At 43.3% G+C, this 13,519-nt stretch overlaps 1 protein-coding gene across 2 annotated transcripts in view; it reads left to right on the forward strand.

Moving 5' to 3' along the window:
* The window catches only part of KPNB1 (karyopherin subunit beta 1), a 38,209-nt gene extending 25,596 nt beyond the window's left edge, over nt 1–12,613 (forward strand). The window contains exons 12-22 of one of the 2 annotated variants that reach the window (XM_086864434.1): nt 628–758; nt 2,280–2,427; nt 2,698–2,769; nt 4,846–4,990; nt 5,603–5,685; nt 6,511–6,618; nt 7,306–7,449; nt 7,905–8,010; nt 8,888–9,002; nt 9,783–9,944; nt 10,915–12,613. In XM_086864434.1, coding sequence (XP_086720560.1) covers nt 628–758; nt 2,280–2,427; nt 2,698–2,769; nt 4,846–4,990; nt 5,603–5,685; nt 6,511–6,618; nt 7,306–7,449; nt 7,905–8,010; nt 8,888–9,002; nt 9,783–9,944; nt 10,915 — 1,215 coding nt within the window. In that variant the 3' untranslated portion in view covers nt 10,916–12,613. Of the gene's footprint in view, nt 1–627; nt 759–2,279; nt 2,428–2,697; nt 2,770–4,845; nt 4,991–5,602; nt 5,686–6,510; nt 6,619–7,305; nt 7,450–7,904; nt 8,011–8,887; nt 9,003–9,782; nt 9,949–10,914 lie in introns of those variants that run through there. The other variant, XM_086864433.1, reaches the window with a different exon arrangement.
* The last annotated feature ends 906 nt before the right edge of the window (nt 12,614–13,519 follow it).

A 13,519-nucleotide genomic window follows, 5' to 3' on the forward strand; every position in this document is an offset into this window, starting at 1 on the left:
AAAAAAATGTTGATACTCAACTGAGTGTAGAAGTTGCCTCTAGTCTGGGAATGCTAGAACTGTCCCTGCTGTCATGGGGTTGGGAAAAGGGATTTTTGGATTAAACTTTTTATTGGATTGCCTCAAGGCCCAAACCCAAACCTGTTCCTGGAGCGATCCCAGAAATAATTTGGGAAGCAGGAATTTTTTTTTGCTGATGCTTTGTGGTCTCTCATGTCCCCACTGCCACCCAGGAGCTGCTCCTTCAGACTGAGCTGGGGAGGAGGATTTTCCTGTCAAAACAACTTCTAGAAGTGACAGAATCTCTTCTTTTTAGAATTCCAGAGGTTCCAAGATTCATCAGCACAAAGGGGTTTTCCCTGCTCTGTTATCCTGGCAAAAATCCAGGTGGCTTTTGTCTCCTGATGATGATTCCTGAGTGTTTGTAGAGTAAAATAAAAAACCAGGAAGCTTTTAGCTCCTCTCACCCACTTATATCACAGTTAAACTGCTCTGGAATTGTTCATCCTGCACACATTTTAGTTTGGGTTTGTTACCTTTTTTTGTTGTATTTTGGAATCAAAACCTATGGAATCTGAATTTCTGGAGCTGTGAGGGTGGAAAACCAAAGGATATTTTGTGTTCCAGGCCTTCTCCAGCCTTGCTGAAGCTGCCTATGAAGCTGCAGATGTGGCTGATGATCAGGAAGAGCCAGCAACCTACTGCTTATCCTCCTCCTTTGAGCTGATAGTGCAGAAACTGCTGGAGACTGCAGACAGGTAAAACAACCTCTCCAAAAAGCCTTTTTTTCAATTATTTCCCACTCCATGCTCTCGGGCTCTTCTTGGCAGCTGAGATCTGGTGTTGGATTAAAAATGTGGCTTTATTTGGTATAAAAAACCTAGAGGAATAGAGGATGCAAATCCCAGGGAAACAGCTCTTCACGCTGAATAATTTCTCATAATTTTGTTCATATCTGGTTTTAGGAAGTCTAGGAGTGTCCCTTTCCCATTTTCCTTTGAATCTGCCCCGTTTTCCCCTCACATCTCCCTTTCATTTCCCCTCATATCTCCCCCATTTCCCCTCACATCTCTCGTCATTTTCCCTCACATCTCCCCCCTGTTTTCCCCTTACCTCTCTCCTATTTTCCCCTCACATCTCTCCTATTTTCCCCTCACATCTCTCCCTCATTTTCCCCTCACATTTCCCCCTCATTTTCCCCTCACACTTCCCCCTCATTTTCCCCTCACGTCTCTCCTATTTTCCCCTCACCTCTCTCCTATTTTCCCCTCACACTTCCCCCTCATTTTCCCCTCACATCTCCCCCCCATTTTCCCCTCACATCTCCCCCCCATTTTCCCCTCACATCTCCCCCCCATTTTCCCCTCACATCTCCCCCCCATTTTCCCCTCACATCTCCCCCCCATTTTCCCCTCACATCTCCCCCATTTTCCCCTCACATGTCTCCTGTTTCTCCTCACATCTCCCTTATTTCCCCTTAAATCTCCAAGTTTAACGCCACAGTTTTAAGACTCTGCCCTTTTTGTGCAACCCAGTTGCCTGCAGGACCCCAGGATAATCAGGAATTGCAGCAGGATGTAACAGGGATTTGTGTTTGTTCCTTTTCCTGATTGTTTTTCCCATCAGCTCCAGGTGCTCCCAGAAGAGTCAGGGACCTACTTAATCTCCCATTCCCATCCCAGCTGAAACAGAAAATAGATAAGGCAAAATATTTCGCTACGAGGTGCAGGGGGAAAAAAGGCTAAAACTCAAATTTTATGGTGGCTTGGAGGTCACATAAATCTTGACAGCTCGAGGTTCAATCCCTATATCAGCTCCATAGACTGACTGAGCCTTTTTGCTGCTGATTCTTCTTAAAAACCTTGTCCCAGTTGAAAATTTAAACTCTTTCCCTGTCTTCATTTGCATCCAGCTGGGACTGGAGTGTCTGGCTCAAGGCTCTGGAGCCCATCAATCATCTCAGGTGCCTTAATTTCAAATTTCACACTCTCAGAGGTGTCTGGGGAGGGGCTTTGAAGTGCTGCTTACCTGACACCAGCTCCGAGGCTCCTTCTGTCCCTCTCCTTGTTGTGAGAGCTACTGAAAATCATTTTAAAAACTGAAAATCATTAAAATGAAATGTGCCAGAAGTGGCTTCACAAATTCCTTTTATTTCAAGGCTTTTCAAGTGGCTCCTGCTTGTCACAGCACTCAAATGGAGCTGTTGCTGGTTTACTAAAATTAAAAAAAAATCTGTTTCCAAGCACTGGGAGCTGCAAATCTTCCTCCTTCTGTTGCAGACCTGATGGACACCAGAATAACTTGAGGAGTTCTGCCTATGAATCCCTGATGGAAATAGTGAAAAACAGTGCCAAGGACTGTTATCCTGCTGTCCAAAAAACCACCCTGGTCATCATGGAGAGGCTCCAGCAAGTGCTGCAGATGGAGGTGGGTAAATCCTGATTTAAAACAGGGAAATTGTGGCTGCTCTGTCCCTGGGAGTCTCCAAATGCAGGGATGGTGGGAGGTGTCCCTGCCCATGGGAATGGATGGGATTTAAGGTCCCAAACCACTCAGGGATTCTATATTCAGCTTCTTCACAGCCCCTCTGCTCTGAAATCTGAAAAGAACAAATATTTAAAGTACAACCTGGCTCTCTCTGGAGCTGCCAGGATCCCAGGCAGCCTCTTCACACGCGGGGTTTTGTTCTTGTTTCAGTCTCACATCCAGAGCACCTCTGACAGAATTCAGTTCAACGATCTCCAGTCCCTTCTCTGTGCTACTCTCCAGGTAAATTCCTCTCTCCTGTTTATTTTTTGTGGGAATAAAGTGATTTTTGAGGCGTTTCTGTGCCCCCTGAAGATCCAACCTCAGCTCCTGGTGCTGAGAATTGAATGAAAAAAGTGGAATTTGGGTCCCAGCTGACACGTGGGAGGTGCTGCAAGGTTCAGAAGTCTCTAAGTTGTGCTCTAGTGACAAAATCCAGGGCAATATGACTCAACGCTGTTGGGGATTTTATAAAAGAATTGTCTGTGCTGTCAGATTGGTTCTTGGGTTGGCTACAGCCTCAACAATCCCACAGTCAACAACAAAAAAATTCCCTCATGGCTTTGATTCCTTCATCTGCCTCTCGTGCTTGGTGCTCCTGATCCAAATGGCACCAATTAAAATGTTCTGAGTGTCCTCAGAATTCCCAATTAAACATCTGCTAATGAGCAGGAGCCACCAGTGCAGTGCTTGCTGCTGCAAACGCCACTCCAAAAAGGGCGTTTTCCCTCAAAAATCAGCTCAGAGCAACCCAGGTGGTCTCGAGGTTGATTTAAGAAATCCTTAATTTCGTCTTCAGTAGCTTTGTGGTTGTTTTCACTCTCCAATTTTTGAAAATAATGGGAAATGGGAATAATCTGTTCTTAGAAAGAGTTCTAATGGGGAATTTTCACTCACAGGATGGGCACTAATCTATGTCAGGGGAGTGTAGTCCAGGTGGAATTAAGCTGCCAGTTTTAATTTCTAAACTTGGGGGTTTTATTATCCCAAAACCTGAACCTGAATTTTTTACTCAGTTGCAGCAAATACTTAAAAACAACTGAGTAAAATTCAGCATATTAAAAAAAAATCAAATCTATTGGTCTTTTACCTAATTTTTTTGTTGTTTTGCTGGAGATACAATTGTGAACATCCAGCAGAGGAAAAACATTTGTTAATATTTAAAGTTAAGTGAGAAAATCCCATCCCTGGAAGGATGGGAAGGAACAACTTGGTTCAGTGGAATATGTTCTTGTCTGTGGAATTTGGGGATTTTTAAACTTCCTTCCCATATAAACCATCCTGTAATTCCATAAATCAAGTCTTAATTACATAAACAGCCAAAGTCTGTCTCTGTGGAGTGAAAAGTTAAACTTCAAATAATTACTTTCCTCTGGAAGTTAAGGATTTTTTTTGTTTTCCTGGGAATTGTTGAATTGTAACCACTTCAAGCATTTCTAAACTAATTCAGAAACCAAACTCGGGTTCAACCCCTACAAGCTCAGCTGCAACAGTGAAAAAAAAAAGTATTTTCTTTTTTTTTTCTTTTTTTAATAGGCTAAATTTGGGCTGGTCATATTTAATTCCAGCTTACAAGTAGCAAAGCTTTGAGAACAGCCCATGCAGCAGGAAAGGGAAATTCAGCTGGAAAATCTGAATGCAGCCAAATGAACGGGACTTTGCAGCCACAAAAGCAGATTTTTTTGGCAGCAAAAGGGTTCAAACAGCAGCTCTTTCATCCTTATCACAGCTCCCAGGGGTGTGGGAATGCTGGGATGAGCAGTGGGTTTTGCCTATTTTCCATGATTTTTCCCTCAGAAAATGCAGCTCCTAGGGGTGTGGGAATGCTTTACCTGTGTGATGAGCAGTGATTTTTGCCTGTTTTCCATGATTTTTCCCTCAGAAAATGCAGCTCCTAGGGGTGTGGGAATGCTTTACCTGTGGGATGAGCAGTGATTTTTTCCCATTTTCCATGATTTTTCCCTCAGAAATTTCAACTCCCAGGGGTGTGGGAATGCTTTACCTGTGTGATGAGCAGTGATTTTTGCCTGTTTTCCATGATTTTTCCCTCAGAAATTTCAACTCCCAGGGGTGTGGGAATGCTTTACCTGTGTGATGAGCAGTGATTTTTGCCTGTTTTCCATGATTTTTCCCTCAGAACATGCTGCGGAAGGTGCAGCACCCAGGGGTGCGGGAATGCCTTAGCAGTGGGATGAGCAATGATTTTTGTCCATTTTCCATGATTTTTCCCTCAGAAGTTGCAACACCCAGGGGTGCGGGAATGCCTTACCAATGAAATGAGCAGTGATTTTTGCCCATTTTCCATGATTTTTCCCTCAGAACGTGCTGCGGAAGGTGCAGCACCAGGACGCGCTGCAGATCTCGGACGTGGTGATGGCGTCACTGCTCAGAATGTTCCAGAGCACAGCCGGCTCCGGGGGGGTGCAGGAGGACGCCCTGATGGCCGTCAGCACCCTGGTGGAAGGTCAGGAATGGGCTGGGAACAGCCTGGGATGGGGTTAGATCCAGTAATTTTGGGCAACGTGGTGAAAAATGTCATTTGTGGCTGGGTGGTGCAGGGAAGGTGGGGGTGCTCCATCCCTGGAAGTGTCCAAGGTGGCACTTCAAGCTCCTCTTGAAATCAAGAAATCCTGGGATTCTGAAATCAAATCCACCTTAGAGCGTGGAATTTTGATTTCTTGTACTTTCTTATTATTTCCAAGGGAAAATGTGGATAAGGCAGTGAACAAGAGCTGGGGGTGTTGACATGCCTGAAATATCCAAGGCCAGGTTGGACAGGGCTTGGAGCAACTTGGTATAGTGGATGGTGTCACTTAAAAGTCCCTTTCATCCCAAGAAGTCCTGGGATTCTAAAATCTAGACCACCTTGGAGCATGGAATTGTGGTCTGGCATATTTTCTTCTTACTTACAGTAAGAATTTGGGAATTTTTCCAGTCCATTTCAGTTACTCAATTGTCATGTGGAGAGTTGGTTTTCACTGTTTCGCGTGGAATTTCAGGGATATCTGATCTGTTTTTTATGGCTAACGCCACAAACTGGGATTTTCCTTCTCACTGGATTGTTTTCCCTGCACAGTCCTGGGTGGAGAATTCCTGAAATACATGGATGCCTTCAAACCTTTCCTTGGGATTGGGCTGAAAAACTATGCTGAGTACCAGGTATGGATCCAATCTCTCCCTTTATCCAGGGAAATTGTGGCTGCCCCATCCCTGGAATTTTCCAGGGCCAGGTTGGATGAGTGTTGGGATAGTGAAAGGTGTTCCCTGCCCATCCAGTGGGGTCACTTCCAACCCAAACAATCCTGGGATTCTAAAATTCAAACCACCTTGGAGCGTGGAATTTTGGTTTCTTACGTTTTCTTAGTTACTTCCAAGGAAAAGTGTGGATAAGGCAGCAAATTCCCCTTGGAATGTCTCAAATCCTGATGCCCTCCAGGGGAATCTGGAGGGTTTTTTCCCAGACCAAATCCTGGCTGGGATTTCCCTTTGAAATATCAAATCCTGGTGGCCTCCATGGGGTGAAACTGGAATTTGGAGGTGTTTTTCCCCAAATCCTGGCTGGGATTTGCCCTTGGAGCAAATCTATGGAATTGGGAGTTGTTTTTTTTCCAGCCCAAATCCTGGCTGGGATTTTACCTTGGAATATCAGATCATGGCTGGGGTTTCCCCTTGGAATATCAAATCCTGGTGGCCTCCATGGGGATTTTGGAGCTGTTTTTCCAGCCCAAATCCTGTCTGGGACTTCCCCTTGGAAAACTGTGGAATTTGGATGTGTTTTTCCAACCCAAACCCCTGCCACTCCTGCATGTGCTGCCCTTGTGCCACCCCTCCGTGCTGTCAGCCAGCTCGTTATTCCCAGGATCAAATCACCCTCCCGTGTCTCCAGATCCCAAATCCCCGGGGCTGATCCCAAATCCCCGGGGCTGATCCCAAATCCCCGGGGCTGATCCCAAATCCCCAGGGCTGATCCCTGCTCCGTTGCAGGTCTGCCTGTCGGCAGTGGGGTTGGTGGGGGACCTGTGCCGAGCCCTGCAGTCCAACATCCTCCCCTTCTGCGACGAGGTGATGCAGCTGCTCCTGGAGAACCTGGGGGTGAGTGGGAGATTCCCGGCTCCCGAGTAACAGTTGGATGCACACTCTTCCCCGGGGAGTGGGAGGTGGGAGAAGTGGGAGGAATCCTCCGGGAATGTCTCGTGTTTGGCAACGCCGTTTGAACAGCGGCCAGGGGGTGTTGGGGGCAAGGGATTTGGGTTCTGAGGGAACGTCTCCTTTAGCAGCTTCCTGAATTCCTGAATAAATTCCTTCCTGAATTCCTCCTAAATTCCTTCCTCTCTCCCCCTCTTCATCTCTCCCACTCCCTCTGCCTCCCTTCCTTCCTGAATTCCTTCCTAATTTTGTGGATTCCTGGATTCCTTCCTTCCTGATTTCCTTCCTTCCTTCCTAATTACTCCCTCCCTTCCGTCCTTTCTTCGTCTTGAATTTCTTCCAGATTCTGAATTCCTCCCTTCCAAAATCCTTTCTTCTTCCCTCCCAAAATCCTTTCTTCCTGCCTTTCCCTGCCTTTCCCCCCCTCCCTCTCCCACATTCCTGGGACATTTCCAGGCATTTTCCAACCCCTGGCTGTGCTTTGCTCCAACACTTCACAACCCTTCCACTGGAGAAGCATTCCGAAGCATCCCGCACAAAACCCCAAAACTGGCACAGCTGGAGGCCGTTCCCTCTTTTCCTTTCCCCATTCCCACGCTGATCCAGGACCCTCTGGGGGTGTTTTCCTTGCAGAACGAGAACGTGCACAGGTCGGTGAAGCCTCAGATCCTCTCGGTGTTCGGGGACATCGCCCTGGCCATCGGGGGCGAGTTCAAGAAGTACCTGGACGTGGTGCTCAACACCCTCCAGCAGGCATCCCAGGCCCAGGTGGACAAGGTGAGCTGTCCCCAATCCCTGGGGACATTCCCAGGGTCTCACCCTGATGCCTCAAGAGGCTGCCAGGAGCAGAGTTAAAGGAATAACTTTATTCCTTTAGGATTTATTAAAATTTATTATGGGATTTATTAAGGGATACACCTTGAGCAGCACAAGAGCCAACACCCAACTGGTCACGAGTTTTCACACTTCCATTAAAAGTTTTGCTCCATTTCCATGTTGGGATTAATTGTCCAAGTGCAGCTCCAGGTTTTGAAATCCCAGATTGCTCCATCAATCCTCTGCTTTTTGCACTTTTTGGGTCTAACTGTGCCCTTGTTCCTGGGGCTGGATTGTTGTGTGTGAACTGTGAGGAGAACTTGCTGACATTCAGAGTCCCACGTAATGAATGCAGCAGAGAACCTGGAAAAACATCAAAATTCAAACTTGAGGCATCATTTTGTCCCTGTCCCCAGTCCGACTACGACATGGTGGATTACCTGAACGAGCTGCGGGAGGGCTGCCTGGAGGCCTACACCGGGATCATCCAGGGGCTGAAGGGAGACCAGGAGAACGTGCACCGTGAGTGCCATCCAGCTTGGGAAAGATCCTGAAAAATCAGACCCCAGTGCCACATCCACCTGGTTTTTTTTGGGGGCATTTAGAACCTTTCTAGCGGAGAAATATTCCCAAATATCCCATACAAACCTCCCTAAGCCTCCTTTTGGCTCTGTCCCTTCCCTTCAAATCAGCCAGTCGGTGCCACCTCCCCCAGTGCCACATCCACTTGGGTTTTTTGGGGCATTTAGAACCTTTCTAGCGGAGAATTATTCCCAAATATCCCATACAAAGCTCCTTGTGGGGTTGGCACGTCCTTGGGCACATCCCTGCTCCTTCCCTTAAGATCAGCCACATCCCTCAGTTCAACATCCACTGTTTTTTTTGGGGCATTAAAACCCATCTAGTGGAGAAATATTCCCAAATATCCCTAAAATTAATAAATACAAACCTCCCTAAGCCTCCTTTTGAGGTTGGCACATCCTTGTCACCTGCTCCTTCCCTTCCTTTAAAATCATCCAGTGGCACGTCCAAACTGCATCTCCTTTTTCCCTTTATTTCCCTGAATTCATTTTTCCCCCTGAATTCCCTTTTTTTTTCCCCATTTTTTAATCTGAATTCCCTTTTTTCCCCCTTAATCCCCTTTCACCCCCTTAACTCCCAGTGCCACATCCCCACATTCCTGGAACATTTCCAGGGATCCAGGATTTCCCCCTGAGCCTCCTTTTGGGATTGTGACAACAAACCCTGAGAGCAAGGAACAGCAAAAATCCCAAATAATCCAGGACCCAATTCCCCTTCCCTCCCAGAGGAGCCGTTCCAGGTGGGATCCAGGTTGTTTTGGGAACACAAAACATCCATCCCAAAAATTCCCAGCTCTGACCAAGCCTTTCCCCTGCAGCTGACGTGATGCTGGTGCAGCCCAGGGTGGAATTTATCCTCTCCTACATCGACCACATCGCAGGGGACGAGGATCACACGGACGGGGTGGTGGCCTGCGCCGCAGGACTCATAGGGTGAGGCCTCCCCTTCCCCCTTTTCCTAGGAAAAATCCTGGAATCTGCCCTTTTTTCCTGAAGTTTTTAGTGTCAGTTTTGGGGTTGGAGTTTGGTGTTGGGCTTCAGGTGTGAAGCGATTCCACAGCTGAGAAAATCACCACAAAAACCCCAGATTTAGGATTTTTCCAGGAGTTCAAAACCAAAAAAAAGCCTCTCATCCTTAGGGAACAGAGAAATCCAGGTTGAAATCCTGGAATCTGCCCTTTTTTCCTGCCTGTCTGCAGTTTTTAGTGTCAGTTTTGGGGTTGGAGTTTGGTGTTTGGAAGCGATTCTGCAGGTAAGGGATGAGGTGAAAAAGTTATCGCAAAAATCACAGGTTTAGGATTTTTCCAGGAGTTTAGAAGCAAAAAAAAACCTCCTCATCCTTAGGGAACAGAGAAATCCAGGTTGAAATCCTGGAATCTGCCCTTTTTTCCTGAAGTTTTTAGTGTCAGTTTTGGGGTTGGAGTTTGGTGTTGGGCTCCAGGTGTGAAACGATTCCACAGCTGAGAAAATCACCACAAAAACCCCAGATTTAGGATTTTTCCATGAGTTTAGAACCAAAAAAAAACCACAAAACCCTCATCCTTAGGGAACAGAGAAAGCAATTTTTCCTGATGAATTTAAAGAAAATTATAGAGAAATCAACCTTTGGGCAAGAAATCAATTCATTAATCACAATTTCCCCAAAATCAACGCCCCAGACCAGCATTTTTTACCACTCACCTCATTTTTTTCCCCTCATTTTTCTGCTTCCAGGGATTTGTGTACAGCTTTTGGGAAGGATGTCCTGAAATTAGTAGAAGCCAGACCCATGATCCATGAACTGCTAACGGAAGGGAGGAGATCCAAGACGAACAAAACGAAAACCCTCGCCACCTGGGCCACAAAAGAGCTGAGAAAACTCAAGAACCAAGCTTGGTGAGGGCTCATCCCGGATTTTTTTCCCACCCAAAAAAATCAGGGAATTGGCTCAGCAGAGCCTGGGAAGAATCCCAATCCCAAAATTCTGTTTTTCACAGGGTTGCTTTCCTTGTTTTTGGTGGAAAAAAAAGCCCCATTTGGAGGTTTTTATTTCTCTTTTAATCCTACAAAGTCGATTTTTTTTCCCCCCCATTTTTTTCTTCTGGGATTTGGGGTGTTGAGGTCTTTTTTTTTTTTTTGTGTAATCTTGGAATTATTAAGGTTGGAAAAATCTCTAGGATGGAGCCCAACCCAAGAGCCACATCCTCACATTTTTAACCACTTTTAGGGCTTTTAAGTCCCTTTTTCCCCCTGAATTCCCTTTTTTTCCCCCCAAATTCCGTTTTTTTTTCCCCTTAATCACCTGAATACCCTTTTTACCCCCCTGAATTCCCATTTTTTCCTCTGAATTCCCTTTTTTCATCTTAATCCCTGAATTCCCTTTCTTCCTTTAAATTCTCTGAATTCCCATTTTATCCCTGAATCCCCTTTTTGTCCCTGAATTCCCTTAATCCCCTTTTCCCTTGAATCCCCCTTTTTAATTCCCTTTTTCCCTCTAAATTTCCTTTTTTCCCCTTGATTCCCTGAATCCCTTTTTCCCCCCTAAATCCCATTTTTCCCCTTAAATCCCTTTTTTTTCCCCTCAATTCCCCAAATCCCTTTTTCCCCCCTAAATCCCATTTTTCCCCTTAAATCCCTTTTTTTTTCCCCTCGATTCCCTGAATCCCTTTTTCCCCCCTAAATCCCATTTTTCCCCTTAAATCCCTTTTTTTTCCCCTCAATTCCCCAAATCCCTTTTTCCCCCCTAAATCCCATTTTTCCCCTTAAATCCCTTTTTTTTCCCCTCAATTCCCCAAATCCCTTTTTCCCCCCTAAATCCCATTTTTCCCCTTAAATCCCATTTTTCTTTCCCCCTCTCCTTTTCCAGATCTGTTACCATTGGGACGACACCTGAGGACCCCCACTGGAAAAAACAACACCACCACCAACACCACCAAGAGAAAGAAAAAAAAAAAAAAAGGAAAAAATCTCCAATCTCCTACAAAACCCCCCAAAAAAAACCCCGGGAGTGAGGACGTGTGCGGAATGTTTGGGAATGAGAGGATGCTGAGGATGAGTGAGTGAGGCTCGGAACAAAAATCCCAACGTTTGGTGAGAACCCCGGCATCCAGGAGGGAATTCTGTGCCCCAAAAATTCCAAGGAAAACACCAAAAACAACAACAAAAAAAAAAAATAGCAGGGGGAAAGAAAAACCAAACCTGAAAATTCCCAGGAGCGGCTCAGAGGTGAAAATGAGGGAAAAACGGGGAAAATTGGGATTCAAGTGGTGCTCTGTGAGGTTTTGGCTGCTGGAGAGAGAGAGAGAGAGAGAGGTGGAAAATTGGGAATTCCCAGGGATTTGGGAATGTCCCAGGGATTTGGGAATTTCCCAGGGATTTGGGAATGTCCCAGGGATTTGGGAATCTCCGGGATGAGGCAAATCCCAAAGGAGAGAGAAGGAATTTCAAGAGGAGTGAGTGTGTGTGAGTGAGGTCATATCCACATTCTCAACTTCCCAAAAAAAAAAAGAAAAAAAAAGAAAAAAAAAAAAGAATTCATTGCAGTTTCTCTCTTATTTTTTTTTTTTTCCCAAAAATCACAAAAAAAAAAAAATCCGGGAAAAAAAAAAAGACAAAAAAATTCAAAAAAAAAAGACAAAAAAATATCTAAAATATACAAAATTTAAGGGTTCAGCTGTTGCATTTCATAACTGAGGTTCAGGCAGTAAGAGATGGGGAAAAAATAGTAGAAAAGAGGAAAAAAAAAATTAAAAAAATTAAAAAAAAAATTAAGGAAAGTCGCTTTTTTAGGGATTTTATTTTTAGGGAATGCTGAATGTTCGGAGCTCTTGGCTTGTCCTGCTCAGCAACAAAAGCGCCTTTCCTTCCTTAAATATTCAACTGTGAATGTAGAAATGGGGGAAAAAAACACAATTTTTGGGTTGCAGGGAATAGAAAAATCCATTTGTCCAGCGAGTTTCAGGCTTAAAAAATTCCATAAAAAAAAAAAGTCAGGAAAAAAAAATTAAGAATTGGAATTTTTTTTCTTTTTTTTTTAAAAAAAAAGTGCTGCAATTTGGGAAAAGAGATCTCCTGACTCGGACTGTAGCAGAATCAAAATTGTGCCAAAGAGTTCAAAAAAGCGTTGAAATAAAAAAAAAAAAAAAAAAGAAAAAAATAAAAATACATACAAAAAGAAGAAAAAAAAAATTATTTAAAAATTCAGATGATGTTTGGAGAAGGAAATTGGATGTGAAAAAAAAAAAATCACAAAAAATGGGATTAAAAGCCGTTTATTTGGAATTATTTGGGATTTATTTTTATTTTTTATTTTGCTTTTTCGGGGCTCGATTCGGATCAGGCTCGATGTGGTTTTTGGTCTCTTGCTGCACTTGGAAAAAAAAAAAAAACAAAAAACACGAGGAAAAAAATAAAAAACAGGAAAAAAAAAAGGAAAAAAAAAAAAAAAGAAATTTATATAAAATATATAAATATATAACTTGAGTTGAGCTGACAACGCCGGCGCTTGTAAAAGGTTTCTATTTTTCCACTGCAGTTGAAGATGAATAAAATGGTGTCAAACATTCCCCAATATTTTCCTTTTTTTTTTTTTTTTTTTGGGATATTCTTTGCTCTTTTCCAGAGGGAAACCCAGAAAAAAAAATTGGGATTTTTTTTTTTATTATTATGGATTTTGAGGGTATTTTATTTTTTTTTTTTTCCCACTAATCCACACAAGGAAAATTTTTATTTTTTCTTTTTTTGTCTTTTCCGCTTCCCGAATTTCTCGCTGCGTTGGGAGCGGAAATTTTTTTTTTTCCTCTGGAAAAAGGAAAAAAAAAAAAAGAAAAGGGGGGAAAAAAGAAAAAAACCAACAACAACAAAACTTTTTTTTGTTTTAGGAGGTTCAGGGTTTGGAGATTTGGAATTTTCACTTCGCAGCTCTGTGGAGGTGTCGGGAAAGCTCCTGGGAGGGGGAGCAGGAAAATTGGGCAGGATTTGCTCCTCAATTCTTGGAGGTTTTATTTTTTGTTCATTAATTTTATTTTTTCTCTTTTTTTCAATTTTTCCCCTTTTTTTCCCTTTATTTTTCTTTTATTTATCCATTTTTCTTTAATTTTTTCCACTTTTTTCTTTTCATTTTTTAATTTTTTTTCATTTTTTTCTTAAATTTTCATTGATTTTTCTCTTAATTTTTTTCTTGATTTTTTCCTTTTTCTTTTAATTTTTTTCCTGTTCCCATTTTTCTTTTCTCCATTTTCATTTTTCTTTATTCCTTTCATTTTTCCTTATTTATTTTTCCTTTTCTATTTTTATTTACCTTTTTTCTTTATTTTTTCCCATTTTCTTCATTTTATCACCACTTCTTTTAATTTTTCTCATTTTTATTTATTTTAACTCCCCCATTTTTCTTCATTCATCCATTTTTCTTCAATTTTTATCCCATTTTCTTTAATATATTTCCTTTTTTCCAATGTTTCTTTTTTTCCCCT

Source organism: Cyanistes caeruleus, chromosome 27 (genome assembly GCF_971803275.1).
Source record: "Cyanistes caeruleus chromosome 27, bCyaCae1.hap1.1, whole genome shotgun sequence".
In the NCBI taxonomy this organism is placed as follows: domain Eukaryota; kingdom Metazoa; phylum Chordata; class Aves; order Passeriformes; family Paridae; genus Cyanistes; species Cyanistes caeruleus.